Source organism: Gymnoscopelus braueri (assembly GCF_963280865.1).
Source record: "Gymnoscopelus braueri genome assembly, chromosome: 3".
NCBI lineage: Eukaryota > Metazoa > Chordata > Actinopteri > Myctophiformes > Myctophidae > Gymnoscopelus > Gymnoscopelus braueri.
In genome coordinates this window covers 34,739,536-34,753,903 of record NC_137612.1, presented here as the reverse complement: position 1 = coordinate 34,753,903, position 14,368 = coordinate 34,739,536, and the positions used below count along the sequence as shown (strand labels likewise).

The 14,368-nt window shown below is 44.9% G+C and overlaps 1 protein-coding gene across 2 annotated transcripts in view; it reads right to left on the bottom strand.

Moving 5' to 3' along the window:
• The window catches only part of vgll4b (vestigial-like family member 4b), a 53,859-nt gene that overhangs the window by 10,155 nt on the left and 29,336 nt on the right, over positions 1 to 14,368 (bottom strand). For both annotated transcript variants that reach the window (XM_080421427.1, XM_080421426.1), the window contains one exon: positions 9,649 to 9,883. In XM_080421427.1, coding sequence (XP_080277553.1) covers positions 9,649 to 9,883 — 235 coding nt within the window. The remainder of the gene's footprint in view (positions 1 to 9,648; positions 9,884 to 14,368) is intronic.

The window sequence follows — 14,368 nt, the reverse complement described above, 5'->3', positions numbered from 1 at the left end:
AGAAGAAAAAAAAACACTGAAAAAATGCTGCAGTGTTCCTTTTAAAAGGTTTGTTTGGATGTTTGGATGTGCACGCCGGCAGTCGTAGCAACCTGACCGGTGGGGTTAGGCATCTGGAGCCCACAGCACCGGTCACCGGAAATCTATGCACTCCACAGAATACAGACAGAGAAATAGAAGCAGAGCTACAGAGGGAAGCAGGGGGGTCGGGAAAGAAAAGAACAGTGGGGACTGAATGGTCCAGACCTCTACTACAAGAAAGAGTGAGGTCGGGAATTTCCTTCCTCTGTTCCCAACGTTTTCATTAAGCTCTCTTTCCCTCTCCCTCTCTCTCTCTCTCTCTCGCTTTCTGTCTCTATAATCTTTCTCTGTCTCCCTCTCTATCGTTCTCTCTCTCTCTCTCTCTCTTAGCAGCAGCAGCAGACTTCCTGAGGGTTTAGGGAGAGACTTGGCAGAGACAGGAACGGTAAGTCAAGCTAACATGGAGCCTGTCCAACGGCTCACCGTAGCGCTCACCAGAGAGCGACACAGGCGCACACACACACACACGCACGCACACAACAATTTAAAAGTTTCACTCAAATATTGTGTTTATAGTAGTAGTACAGTAGTATAGCTTCAAAATGTAAACCGTAGCAAAGGGTATAGCAATAGTTTCTATTATAACTGGTATCTTTCAAAAGATCACCAGCACTCACTCGGTCCACACCGAGGAAGGCCGTAGGCCCAAACGTCCGTCGTGTTTGATCTGCTGCTGGGGCTTTTCAATAAATAAGAGATCCTAAAAAGTAAAAAAAAAAGCTTGTAAAGATATAATTTCTGCCAGAGCCGTGCACCCGATAAACGCGAACTGTGAACTATTCAACTGACGAGTGCTCGCGTTCTCTTTTTCAAGTTATCCTTATTATAACTGGTACCACATTGTAAGCACAACATAGAGCAACACAAGCTTCTTATTTCTCTGAAGAATCTGCTACAGCGTGTCTGGTGGTCCCCTTGTGAACCCAAGTACCTCCCAGTTACTGCCTTATCTCCCTTGGTTAGCTATGACGCAAAACAGCCAGATAAAAAAACACTTCTCTCTCTCTCTCTCTCTTTCGCTCTCTCCTTCCATTCGGTGGGTGCTGCTGTGCCATGATGGAGGGGACGAGAGTGCATGAAGTGCATGCCCACATCCTCACACAAGAGGGCCAGGAAGCCTGGAAGCAATGAAGTCTATGAGTGTATGAGTGTACTAGGTCGAATCCCATCCTGCTTTGAACCACAATTCTTCCCAGAAATGAGTTAAAAACCCACCCACCGTCCTTTAATCAGTAAAGGACAGGATTCACAGAGGAGACTGGGGGCTTCGGAGGAGAGAACTGGAGATAGTACATAGGGTGAGGGCTCAGAGAATTGGTTTGGGACTGGAGTTGCTGAGGGCGAAAGTTTGGACTGGGGTAGTGAGAGAGAGAGAGAGAGAGAGAGAGAGAGAGAGAGGGAGAGGGAGAGGGAGAGGGAGAGAGAGAAAGGACCAGTTGAAAGGGGGGAGAAAGTGGGCCTCTGAATCTTGGCAAGCCACCTGCGCTTGGGGAGGCAAACTAAATAAAAGGGGAGGTGGTGGTGGTGGTGGTGGTGGTGGTGGTGGAGGGGTGGGGGTGGGGGGATGTAGAGGATAGGAGATGTGAGGAAAAGATGAGGGTTGGTTTGGCAGGTTGTATCCTATTTCACAATAATGTTCCCTGGCTCGCTCTTCGCTCCCTTAAGGCAACAGTGCGTACAGGTCCTGGCATGGTGGCAACACTCCTCTGAAAGAAGCTGAAACCCCTGGCCTGAGGGCATGAGAAGGAGAGGGAGAGACAGACAGACAGACAGACAGACAGACACGCCCCATGGTGGTATACGTACGCATGTGTAAATGTTCCAGTCCATGTTTCCACTTTCAGAGTTAAAATGAACACTCCGGGTTTTTACTGCGTGAGGAAGCAACAAGCGCCGTCGCTCGACACAAGCGTGTGATCTCCTATTGACAATGTTTGGCTTGGCGTTTCAGAGTGACAGCTCGAGCACCGGGAACACAGAGCAGATTTATTCCCTTTTACTAGCTGTCGGCTTATGTGTAGCCTGGCATTAGTGGTAGCCCCTTGTGGCAGGGCCCACTGAATGATCCCTTAATTTTAGAGACGGAGGCTCCAAAACCCGCAACACACACATAAATGATCCAGTCATATATCTCGTACAATTATTACGGCACTCTAATCTGTCATTAACCATAGGCTCTCTCATGACGCTTTGTCTTCAAGTCGACCTCAAGTGAGAAGTCAGGATCGTGATCGGGGGCAAACACACTGAACACAGCAACTCCCACGCCCACCCACCGGTCTACCCACACACACACACAGGCAATAATACGCAGAAAACGCAGGAAAATCACACAATTCTACATATTACAAGACAAAGGAGTATTCTGGTTGATTGCCTGTGGTGCGAAAGAGTAAATAAAAACAGAGCAAATACATATTTAAATCAAGCGGAGGTTTGGGTTTCAAACGTGTGCGAGGGTTATTGTAGCTATATAAGAGACTGCCAATTTGGTGCCTTAGCTATATTTATTTTAAGGCTGCTGAGACATAGAGGCCATAAAAGTCCTGGGCTTTTTCTCACAATTGTGTTCCAAAACCTTTCAGTGAAAGAAAAGCTCCAATCTCTGAACTGGGTGGGGGTTCATCCTGCCTTCTTTAAAAGAGAGAGGGAACGGCAGAGGCACAGAGAGAGAGAGAGGGAGAGAGACACACACACACACACACACACACACACACACACACACACACACACACACACACACACACACACACACACACACACACACACACACACACACACACACACACACACACACACACACACACACACACACACAGGAAACATCTGGTAAGAATCAGGGGGTGGAGAGGAGGAGCAGGAGGAGAGGAAGAGAAGGAAAAAAGAAAAAGAAAGGCAGAGGAGCAGGAAGGCTGAACCACAGGTTACAAACAGGGCCGAGCTCTGCGAGGCCTTCCGAAAACCACACACGCACGCATGTACGTATGTACACACACGCACGCACACACACACACACACACACACACACACACACACACACACACACACACACACATACACACACACACACACACACACACACACACAGCCCCTGCACCACAGGGCTCAAACAGGCTATGTATATAAAGTATACAAACATCTCCACACAGTTTACTCTGCTCAGGCCAGGCTTTAGCAGCGGCACGAAACGGAAGTCAGCAATAATATTTGCAGCCTTTAAAATAGACAGCGAAGACGCAGAGGTAACACACCTGTACCAAAGCCATTTTACTGGACCGTAACCACTTAGGTCCCTATATATACCTCGCCATAGGCACAATATCAGAAAATAGCCAATCTACAAGCTCAAAATACGCTGCATTGAGACATTTCGTGAGCTTGTAGATCAGCTGTTTTCGTTATATTTCAGAAAAGAAGAAGAAAAAACTGGGATGCTAAATGGTCAAGTCCATGTCAAGAGTCAAAGAAAATGTGCTGATTTAGAGGTTTTCAAAGACTCATTTATCTATAGGCAATATACTTAATTTATGCTATTGCTACATTTGTATGGAAATTGTTTTTTTTTATCCACCAAAAACATTGAACCTTTTTGTGTCTTTTGGCGTTGCATATGGAAATATTGACAAAATCTTGTTGTGCCAGTAAACTGACCCAGTTTTGATATCAAACTGCTGAGAAACACAGCGGAGGAAGCGAAGCCTTTGTTACTGGAGCCAAGTTAGATCGGATATGGGGACAACCATAGGAAAACATGTGGAAAGACACTCACTCACTCACTCACTCACTCTCTGTCTGTCTCTCACACACACACACACACACACACACACACACACACACACACACACACACACACACACACACACACACACACATCAAAGCATTGGCAAACTCCTAACACACCCTTAAAAGAGACGCTTGCTTTCTCTGTTTCACACTCACAACACAAAACGTCCCGCGTAAAGCAACAGTCTAACAATGATTTCATCAACCTTGGCCACACCGCCAGTGGTTTGGGTTCTCCAGCGCCGTCTCTATTTGGCTTATGGGAGAGCCAGCCATGAGAACAACATACTGCTGGAGTTCCCAGCAGAATGCAGCTGGAGCTTTTACAGGGACTGTGCTACTTAATTGGGGATATTCAGATTTCATTTGAATTAATCACATTTATCTGATTAACTACTTAAGCCCTATATACTTTGTTGTACAACAAATACGCTTCGTCTGTAGATTGGCTAATTTTACAACTTTTGAAAATAAAAAAAATATGTGAACAGTTCTGAATTTGTTTTTAAGATTCAGGGATATTTGCCTAAAATAAACGTTAATGTCGTTCAGACTTTAATTTACAATGTAGGCATTTAGCAGACGCTCTTATCCATCTGCATAACGGCATTCATATGGTGGTATACAAATGGCTGAATACTATACCGGCACCCGTTGGAGGAGCAAAGTTTAAAGATACAAAGCTACAACGCGTGGATGAAGAAAAATGAATATATGAAAATGCCAGTAAGCCTCGTCAACAACCTGTGTACCTGACTGTGGTGGGCATGCTGTGTTACATGTCCAAACATTACTGACAAACTAAACCCAATTTTTTATAATATCATTCAAAATAAGTGCTGACAGGGGCAGTGCTGAGGCCTTAGGAAGTTACTAAGTCCCAAAATTCTTGCCACATTCCCTTGCCGGAGCTGTGTTTCCTTTACTCCCTTTACAAAACCCTAGCTTGCAGATCTTATTTTGAAGAGCAAAGATACAGCTGTGCAGCAGAGCTTTTATTTTGGCAGATGCACAGCTCTGGAGCGGCAGGCAGGCAGGCAGGCAGGCAAACAGGCAGGCAGCAGCAAGCTTCCAGCCCACAGGCTCTAGTGGACAGGATAAGGCCTCTTTGTTCCCGGCTCCTCCTTCTTAGCGAAAATGAGAAAATAGCCCCCGCCTGACAAGTAACCCACTCAGCACATACACACACACGCACACGCACACACACACACACACACACACACACACACACACACACACACACACACACACGCGCACACACACACAGGATAGCCCTATCTCCTGACACTGAGACACACTGTATTCAGTAACGGATCTGTTAGTTATTATCATAAAGGGATATGCTTTTGTCTGACTGCAGCTGACTCGTGTGAAGTGTGATTGTGCATATATTATATACATATTTGACTAACGTGCATATATACATATATGACTAACCTGACAACACAAACATGAATTCACAAAACTGGGGAAAACTTTTTGGGCAAAACCGACAGTTTAACCACTTTTAACCTATTCCATTTGGTGGGTGCTGCTGTGCCATGGTGGAAGGGATGAGTCCATGTTATTATAGGCTGATTGTTTAATTTTCTTTCCAAAATAACGAATCTAAAAGACCTTATAGAGAAAAAAGTGGTCCAAGTACAACTCAGGTCCAGTTTACTAAGTCTAGAGGGTTTAAGTGGTTAAACACGACACACACAGCATGTCTGTGCACCACTCAGACATGTAAATGTCTCACAGACACACACACACACACACACACACACACACACACACACAAAAAACAACAGTCGGTTGTGAGTGTTTCCTTTCTCTTCTTCTCCCCCCACTGGCCCAGACCCCAGGCCTGGGCACGTTGTGATTGGACCACGAAGGAAACCTGAGAAGAACAGCCCCACCCGCTCATCTAACGGTGTCAGGTGTCAATCTGTCTAGATGCATGGCAAGCTCTGAGCAAAGACAAAAAACTCAACTCAATTGCTGAAATGTTTCCTGACCCTACATTACATCCGCTGAGAAAAAGTCAAACAAACAAACAAACAAAAAAAATAAACGAAACAAAAAATACAGAAAATAGTAATACACACTAAAACAGACAGTCCACACGTATTGTCCATCGAAAAGAATTTAAGAAAACAATATGGAGAACGTACAAAAGCAGCCGTACCTGAAGAAACAGGCAACAATGACGAAAACAATCAACGGAGACTAGAACCATGGACAGAAACGGCCGACAAATACAAGAGGCTAACATGGTCTCTGATAAGATAACATCTAAACTCTTCCACTGTGTTCGTGCTCGCCTGCTGTTGCGTGTGTAGTGCACACAAGTTAGTGAAGTAGGTGCGTGTGTGTGTGTATACATTACGTTTTTGTGTGAGTGAGTGTGTATTTGAGTGAGTGCAGCCACACATTCACACTGAACGGCGTGCAGTGAACTGTTTTCTATCTATCTCGTTTTTTTTCTCCTTTTTATAAAAACCCATCATTTTCAAATTAAGACTAATCATTGTTCCTATAAACAAAACAGATGTGAAATAAAGCAGAAAGTGAGGGCCTTTTAAATAAAGGAGTTGAGGTTTTTTATTCTCCACCGTGTTCAGCCTCACCTTTCTCTGCATGACAAGCCGCCATTATCTAATTTAGACCAATCATTGTTCATTGTTGCACTTAAACCCTATATACTTCATTGACTGGAGTCCCCCATGGGGTCTATACAGTACTTTGTCTCCTCTTTTTTTTGTCCCCTACACCAAAACTCTTCGATCTACATGCTCACAAAGCATCGAGTTGCAACACGTTGTGAGCTTGAGCGAACTTTTCGCCTAATGTTGGCCTATTATCATCATGACATGCCCAGAATAGGGACGCTAGGGTATGTGGTTAAACGGGCACAAATGAGAGTTCAAACGAGGTAGAAAAGTTCAGGAGGAGTCGGCTTCCACCAAAGGTTTCAGCGAGTCACCCAGCACTTAAAGTCGTCTAGATAACGATCGGTCCCATAGAACCACAAATTAAATCAGTCAAATGAAATGCAATCAAGTTGGCCCTTAGGATTGTGTCCTTGGGATAGAAAAGTACGTTTTAAGAACCTTCTGAAATTGTAAAAGCTGTGAATAATGCACAAAAGGGCTTTGACTACACGTTACAACAAGTCAACTACCCTATAACTTGCTAATGGGAGATATTACTCCATACCACTTGCAGGCAAATGACTATAAATAAGTCAGGATTGAGATGATGATTAAAAGTGATTACAGCTATTGCTGGGAAACAGTCTTAGTAAAGTGTCATTTCTGTCAAGCCTTGCACATCAAACTTGTATCGTGTTTTTTAAGCAGGGCCAGCCGCTTCTACAGTGACTCAGTGTGTATTTATGCATGCATGTATGTATGTATGTATGCATGTATCCATGAGCCTGAACACCTGCAACTGATTACCACACAAACAGGAGGGCACAGCAGTGGCATCACACACCCGGCCCTTAAAAAGACACGCACGGACACACTGCGGCACACGCAGCAGTCAACCATTTCGAATGAATGATGAAATAATGTCATTAAAGGCACCGCTTACTTCACACTGGTTATTCTTCTGTTTTAACCACATGAACCATAGCGTGCCAACATTCAACGAAAATGAAAGATCTGCAAACTCACAATGTTGTGTGCGTTCGTGTGGGAGGATGAGGCCTACTATGGACCCCTGGGAGACTCCGGTCAACTAAGTATATAGGATATAAGTGGTTAACATGGACTATTTTGCATGCCCAAACCACCGAACTCAACAGTGACAAGGAAGGACACAAAATGGCAACCACAAAAACGCAGATAGTACTTGCAACGAGGGAAAAGCGATATGACAATAAGTCGCATTGTACCCACCCACGGACAGTTAGAAAACACAGAGTGGCTTGTGAGGCATGGCGTAGGGGCATTTGCATATCAATATAAGCAGAAGTTGACCACATGGCACATGACACTTTGTGTCTCACGGAGCCTGAAAATACTCGAGACCTCAGAGTGACACCGCAAGCGGGAAGATGGTTTCACTGCAGACAATAGGTATAATGTCGATTCCCACCATGGCTCCCACACGTACGCAGAACACCAAACAAGATGACTTTGCAAAACGTCTCGAGTTTTGACGAGGCTCATGACAAGCTAATCCTTTGTTATGAGCACCAGCTGCTCACATGATGAAAGGCGAGAAACCCCTTCCCACGTGCCACTGGAACAACGTGATTATACTGCTGTTCTTCACTCATTTCAGCCTGCGACCCAAACAGAGTAAATTTAGGGTCGTCATATAATTTGACATTATCATTGCAATACTACCGTTTGGACTGGAATCAGTGCAAATGTTAGTATCATGTTGGCATGGACTATCATTCTACAACAGTCAACGGGAAGGAAAACTGAGAAAGATGAGGAAGTTAAAGATCAGGCCATGCATGAAATTGGTGGTATCAAATGACCTTTGTATGTGTGAGTGTCCAATGCATGTACATGCACTTAAAGTATGTATGCATGCATGTGTGAGTACTCGTGTTGGGCAGTAAAAGGTTACTGTACTAGAACCTTTTTCAACAACCAAATTACCATTCAAATTCTAATGTCTAATATGCCATTCATTATAGCTATTATATTAGTCTGACTTTACTTCAAATCTAGCGAAATCTAAGTCATTTGGGTACACTGTGAAGGAAAGCAAAGCTCTGCAGTATTTGACCAATACAAGAGGGACATATTTTCCCTTTTTGAGAGAGAGTTAGAAACAGGTTTGTAATAAAAAGTGATTAAATTGTTTTAACTAAGTAGTTCTATTAAGGTAAGTAATTGACTGTAGTCATTTTACTCATTAGTAACTATGCTCCTTCCACTTAATCGAAGGTGCCACGGTTCCCTGTGATCTATCTATAGTATTCCATCAATCTTGGTGGCCAAAAGAGGAACAGGTGATTGCAATGGAACAACAGGTGACTAATCAACAGCCAACACAAATTACCTGTAGTTGTGGCCTTGTTCTGTACAGTAACGTCAAAGACAACACTATGAATATTCTGCACAGCTCTGCCTAACACCACACTGACTCGCTATACAATAAATAGCCATGACTAGAGAGGGAGAGAGAGAAAGAACTGACTCTACTGTCCTGGCCCCAGCAGCCCCTCACCGCCAATCAGCGCTCCAGAATCTCTGGAATCTGTGGAAGTTGGAATGTCGGAACGTTGGAAGCGCTGGAGCTGTGTGAGAAAAGCCTGCCAGCCTGCCAGCCTTCCGCTGCTGCTGTGCATTCCAGTTCCCAGGCTTCCACTGATCAGCAGCTATAAGGAGAGCAATGTGGAGCCAGCTAAACAGAGCCCTGGCACACTGCGTTCTATGCAGGGCCACGGTGGCGAGCTCGCACTGCAAAAACCAGTTGAAGCCTGTTCGTCGCACAACTTAGGCCAAGCAGGACTCGCACAGCTATTGTGCTCACTGCAACGCACACCCACACGTGGCAAACATGGCTTTATCTGAAAATCCAACCATGTGTCCGTGTTTATGTGTTTATACAAGGGAGTGTGTGTGTGTATGCTACTATCTGCGTACATTCCTACATGAAAGTGTGGATACCAGTGTGCATAAATATTGTGTGTGTGTGTGTGTGTGTGTGTGTGTGTGTGTGTGTGTGTGTGTGTGTGTGTGTGTGTGTGTGTGTGTGTGTGTGCGTGCGTGCGTGCGTGCGTGCGTGCGTGCGTGCGTGCGTGCGTGCGTGCGTGCGTGCGTGTTTACTTACAGTTGTGCAGCAAACAGCCGGCTCATCTTGGCCACGTGCTCGTTGTCGTCCATGTCACTGTCGCCCTGGTCACCACTGAGCTTCCTCTTGCTGGGGCTGATGGGGGGCGGGCCCGTCCTGTGGTTGGAGATGGAGGACGAGGACGAGGAAGAGGAGGACGAAGACGAAGAGGAGGAGGAAGAGGAGGAGAGGGACAGGGACTGGAGTCTGGGGTCCCCTCTAAGGGCTGCCTCGCCTGGAGTCGGTGAAGATGGAGGAGAGAGAATAATAATCAGTTACTAAATGATACCCACATTGATATGCTGCTACAACAAACCTAAGGATCTTCCCTGGCATTTCGCTTCTGCTGTGGATTTGAAAGATTACCGGTTAGGTTAGGTTAGGTTACTGTGTGTGTATATGGTGCACAATGTTCTATTTATCCACCTCCATCTTCATGCAAACATCCTGATGCTGTCACAACTGTTCAGGTAAATCAACATGAAACTGAAATATTCTCAGCTTTTATGCAAACTAACAAACTTCAGTTAGAAGTTTATAACAGCTAAACACCGGCCACTGGTGAATGTCATCTTATTTGCGGAATCACAAGGCAGACAACACGGCAATTTTATCGGCAAATAATAATGTTTGCCCGATTAACACTATTTCGGTACAACCCTCGAAGTTCCATGAGCTTGTGTTGTGATTTGATAATGACACATTCGTACTGAGTCATTGCAGACACATGCACACACAGACAGACAAACTGCCACATAGTTCAGCGGGTCAACTAATTATTAAGTTCCAAAACACTACTCCATTTTCAAAACATTATCTGCTATCTGACATTCCTTGCCTTTGTTTTCAGAGGAAGCAACTGTTGCGTCACGTGCCAGCAACTACCCCAGGGAGCCCACCCATAAAGGTAATGAGTGAATCGTACATTTAGACAGATGGCAACCGTTTTATGGTCACTTTAAACAAGTAAGCCACAAAATGTGCTTTAAGGCTGCATGCTCTACTGTACAGGCAGCGTTTCAGCTCAACTATCCAGCAGCATTTTGTTGACTTCCAACAGTTTGCTGAGAGAGGCATCAATCCCTGGCACGAGTGTGAGGGGGATCTGGTCAGAAATGTTTTGGAAGAAATAGCTGTGGATGGGTCTTTCTTGCACACGCGTATGTGTGTGTGTATGTGTGTTTGTTTGTTTGTGCGTGCGTGCGTGTACTCTCTTACACTCTCATTCTCTCTCTCCTGTGTACAGAGGGCCTACAGACAGAGCAGTCAGTGGTGAGTGGGAGTAAAAAAAAGAGAGAGAAAGAAACAGGAAAACTACTACTGGCTGTGCGTCAGCACGGGGACTTTCCACTGCTTAACCCTGTATGTGTGTGTGTGTGTGTGTGTGGTGTGTGTGTGTGTGTGTGTGTGTGTGTGTGTGTGTGTGTGTGTGTGTGTGTGTGTGTGTGTGTGTGTGTGTGTGTGTGTGTGTGTGCATGTGTGTGTGTGTGTGTGTGTGTGTGTGTGTGTGTGTGTGTGTGTGTGTGTGTGCGTGTGTGTGTCTGCCCGATCCTTCTCAAGCAGAATATTTTCACCAAGAAGGCTAGGATTCCAAATGATAAGATAAAACCATAACTACTACTGTACTGGGCCCCTTCCCCCAGTATAACATAAGAGCAACATGTGAAGAATATGGTCATTGGGTTACTTCAACTTGAACTATTTTGTATCTCCATTCCTATTGAACAGGTGCACTCCAGTATGTAATAATTACTGCACTGGTAGCCATTTGTAGGCCTGTGATTTCCCTGAGTCCATAGCACTGCAGCACTGTCAAAACAAAAAGAGGCATTAACCACACTAACCCTGGTGTTCCTATTTTGGGCATGCCATTATAGGCGGAAATTCTCAAAAATAGCCAAGTCCTATATGCTTAATTTACTCACAATGTGTAGCGACGCATTATTATGAGCTTGTAGATCGCCTATTTTCACGTGACACCATCATATGTCGAAGTATAAAACAGGGCTTAAGTGGTTAAAGAGTAAGCTACTACTTTAACATTTACTACAGTCATACTAACCGAGCAGGTTTTTCTTCTTTTATCGTGCTCACTTTTTTAGGCATCAGCTCTCCTTCCTTTCATCTTTATTCTGTGTCAGTATTCTATTCTGTAATGACAGAATTTCTCCTGGGTGGGGGAAAACTTTTGTCTTATCAAAACCACTGAAATGTGTTTATGTAATGTATGTGGCATACATACATTAAGTCACACCACTCACTCTTTCTCACTTACTGCACTAACTTTACCCACAACCTGAAAGGCAAAACAAAGAAAACCCCACAACTACTAAACCAATCTAGAATTCCAGATACAGATCGCCTGCCCTACTTTCCTCCCATAAACACACCAAATGGATGTCTAATCTGATTCTACCAGTCTTCCCCACTGCAAGTATGTGTGTGTGTGTGTGTGTGTGTGTGTGTGTGTGTGTGTGTGTGTGTGTGTGTGTGTGTATGTGTGTGTGTGTGTGTGTGTGTGTGTGTGTGTGTGTGTGTGTGTGTGTGTGTGTGTGTGTGTGTGTGTGTGTGTGTGTGTGTGTGTGTGTGTGTGTGTGTGTGTGTGTGTGTGTGTGTGTGTGTGTGTGTGTGTGTGTGTGCGTGCCTGTGTGACCTCCCAAACAGCACAAGTGGCCCCTCCCTACTGGCTCTGGCATGTTCCTGCTCGCCCCACTGTGTACCATGGCAACAAGGGTGACATCATTGCTTTTGGCAGGACAGAAGGACACACCAATAAAAGGAGGGGCAACTGTGACAACCGAGCAGCCAATCAGGTCCCTTGAAACATAATGGCTGATCATAGAGTTCAGGAGTGAAGCGCTTGGACGAGGGGCGTGTCAAGTGAGTCTGTCTGTGTGCATGCGTGCGTGTGGACGTCTGTCTACAAGAAGTCAATTATGATTTGTCTGCCCTTGCACGGCAGCAAAACTGTGGGAAGTTATTTATGATTTCAAATTCAGTGGTGTAAAGTAATACTCAAGTACTGTACTTAAGTCCAATTTTGAGGTACTTTTACTTTACTGGAGTATTTCCAATTGTCTATACTTTTACTTCTACTCCACTACATCTCAGAGGCAAATATTGTACTTTTACTCCACTACAATTATTTGAAAACTTTAGTTACTAGTTACTTTGCAGATATAAAGTATTACATTTTAAACATACATGAACCACTTTAGCCCTATTTTAAACCTGCTAGGCTATTTGAAAATAGCCGATCTACAAGCTTGTAGATCTGCTATTTTCAAACATTTTAGTACTTTTACTTTTGGTACTTTAAGTACATTTTGATACCAATACCGTTGTGCTTTTACTCAAGTCAATTTTGAATTCCGGACTTTTACTTGTAACGGAGTACTTCTACGTTGCAGCATTGATACTATTACTTAAATATAGTAAAACATTTGAGTACTTTTTCCACCACTGTTCAAATTATATTTGAACTGCACGTGGTACAATGAACCACTTTAACCCTATGTATATGTCACAGGGAAAATGGCATTCCAGGGAAATTGACAGGGGAGCGCTTGTTTTATAGGCACGGGGCGGTGCTGCGAGGCGGGGCTTTGATGCGAGGACGACGACCACAACAACAACATACTAACCAGGAAGCTACGCTAGGGGAACGCTGAAAATAAAATGGATAATATGAGAGAAATACTCAAGTAAAGTACGAATACCTCAAAATTGTACTTGAGTAAATCTACTTTGTTACTTTGCACCACTAGTACAAGCCTCAGTGGCGCACTTCGATAATCATTGGACTCCCCACCCACTACCACTGGGAGCCGGGGTTTGACTCCAGCTTGGGACATTACTTTTTCAAACAACCGCGGACTACTTTTTTTTCGCTGATAAAGTATAGTTTTGGACCATGACGGAAGGCGCTCCGACTTAGCAGACCTTGAGGCCGAGGAGTCGCGCCCGAGCGCCTCCAGGCGCGAGTGCCCGCGACGACCGGCCGATGGTCTGCTAGTCGACTTAAGCGCCGTCCGAGTTATGTACCGATAGGCACAGAATCGTAAATTATGTTGTGTGGGGACTGCGTTTGCCCCAAGTGCCACTCACTGCACTAACATAGCCCGCCAGGCCCGCCCCCTGGAGTGTGTGTGTGTGTGTGTGTGTGTGTGTGTGTGTGTGTGTGTGTGTGTGTGTATGTATGTGTGTGTACACGCGCGCGTGTGCGCATGCGTGTGTGCGTGCTGGTTTGTGCATGCGTGCGTGTGTGGTGTGGGGCTCATGTCTGGCTTGCATTGCCCTCTAGCGTTGATTCTACAGAATTGCATGAGGGGCATGAAAACAAGCGTACCCCTTTCAATTTCCCTGGAATGCCATTTTCCCTGTAACATATATACCGTGACCGCCGGCGTCCCATAGGAGTTCAGTTCTCCTCTTTTTGACCCCTGCACACCAATTCTCAATACACCAAAAATAGCCAAACTAGAGCTGTTATTTTCACCAAATAATCGCCTATTTATGACATGCCCAGAATAGGGACGCTAGGGTTCAAGTGGTTACGGCTCTGGTAAGGGTTTGTAGCTTATTTGGGGTTGCAGCTTAAGTCATAATGATAAGCAACCCTGGTTATGGTGATTACCAGAGCCGCCACAGCCTTTCAGCTTGTGCCTTCAATGGCATTTACATGGAAGTCAAATGTGGACAGACAGGCTCTCATTTCACG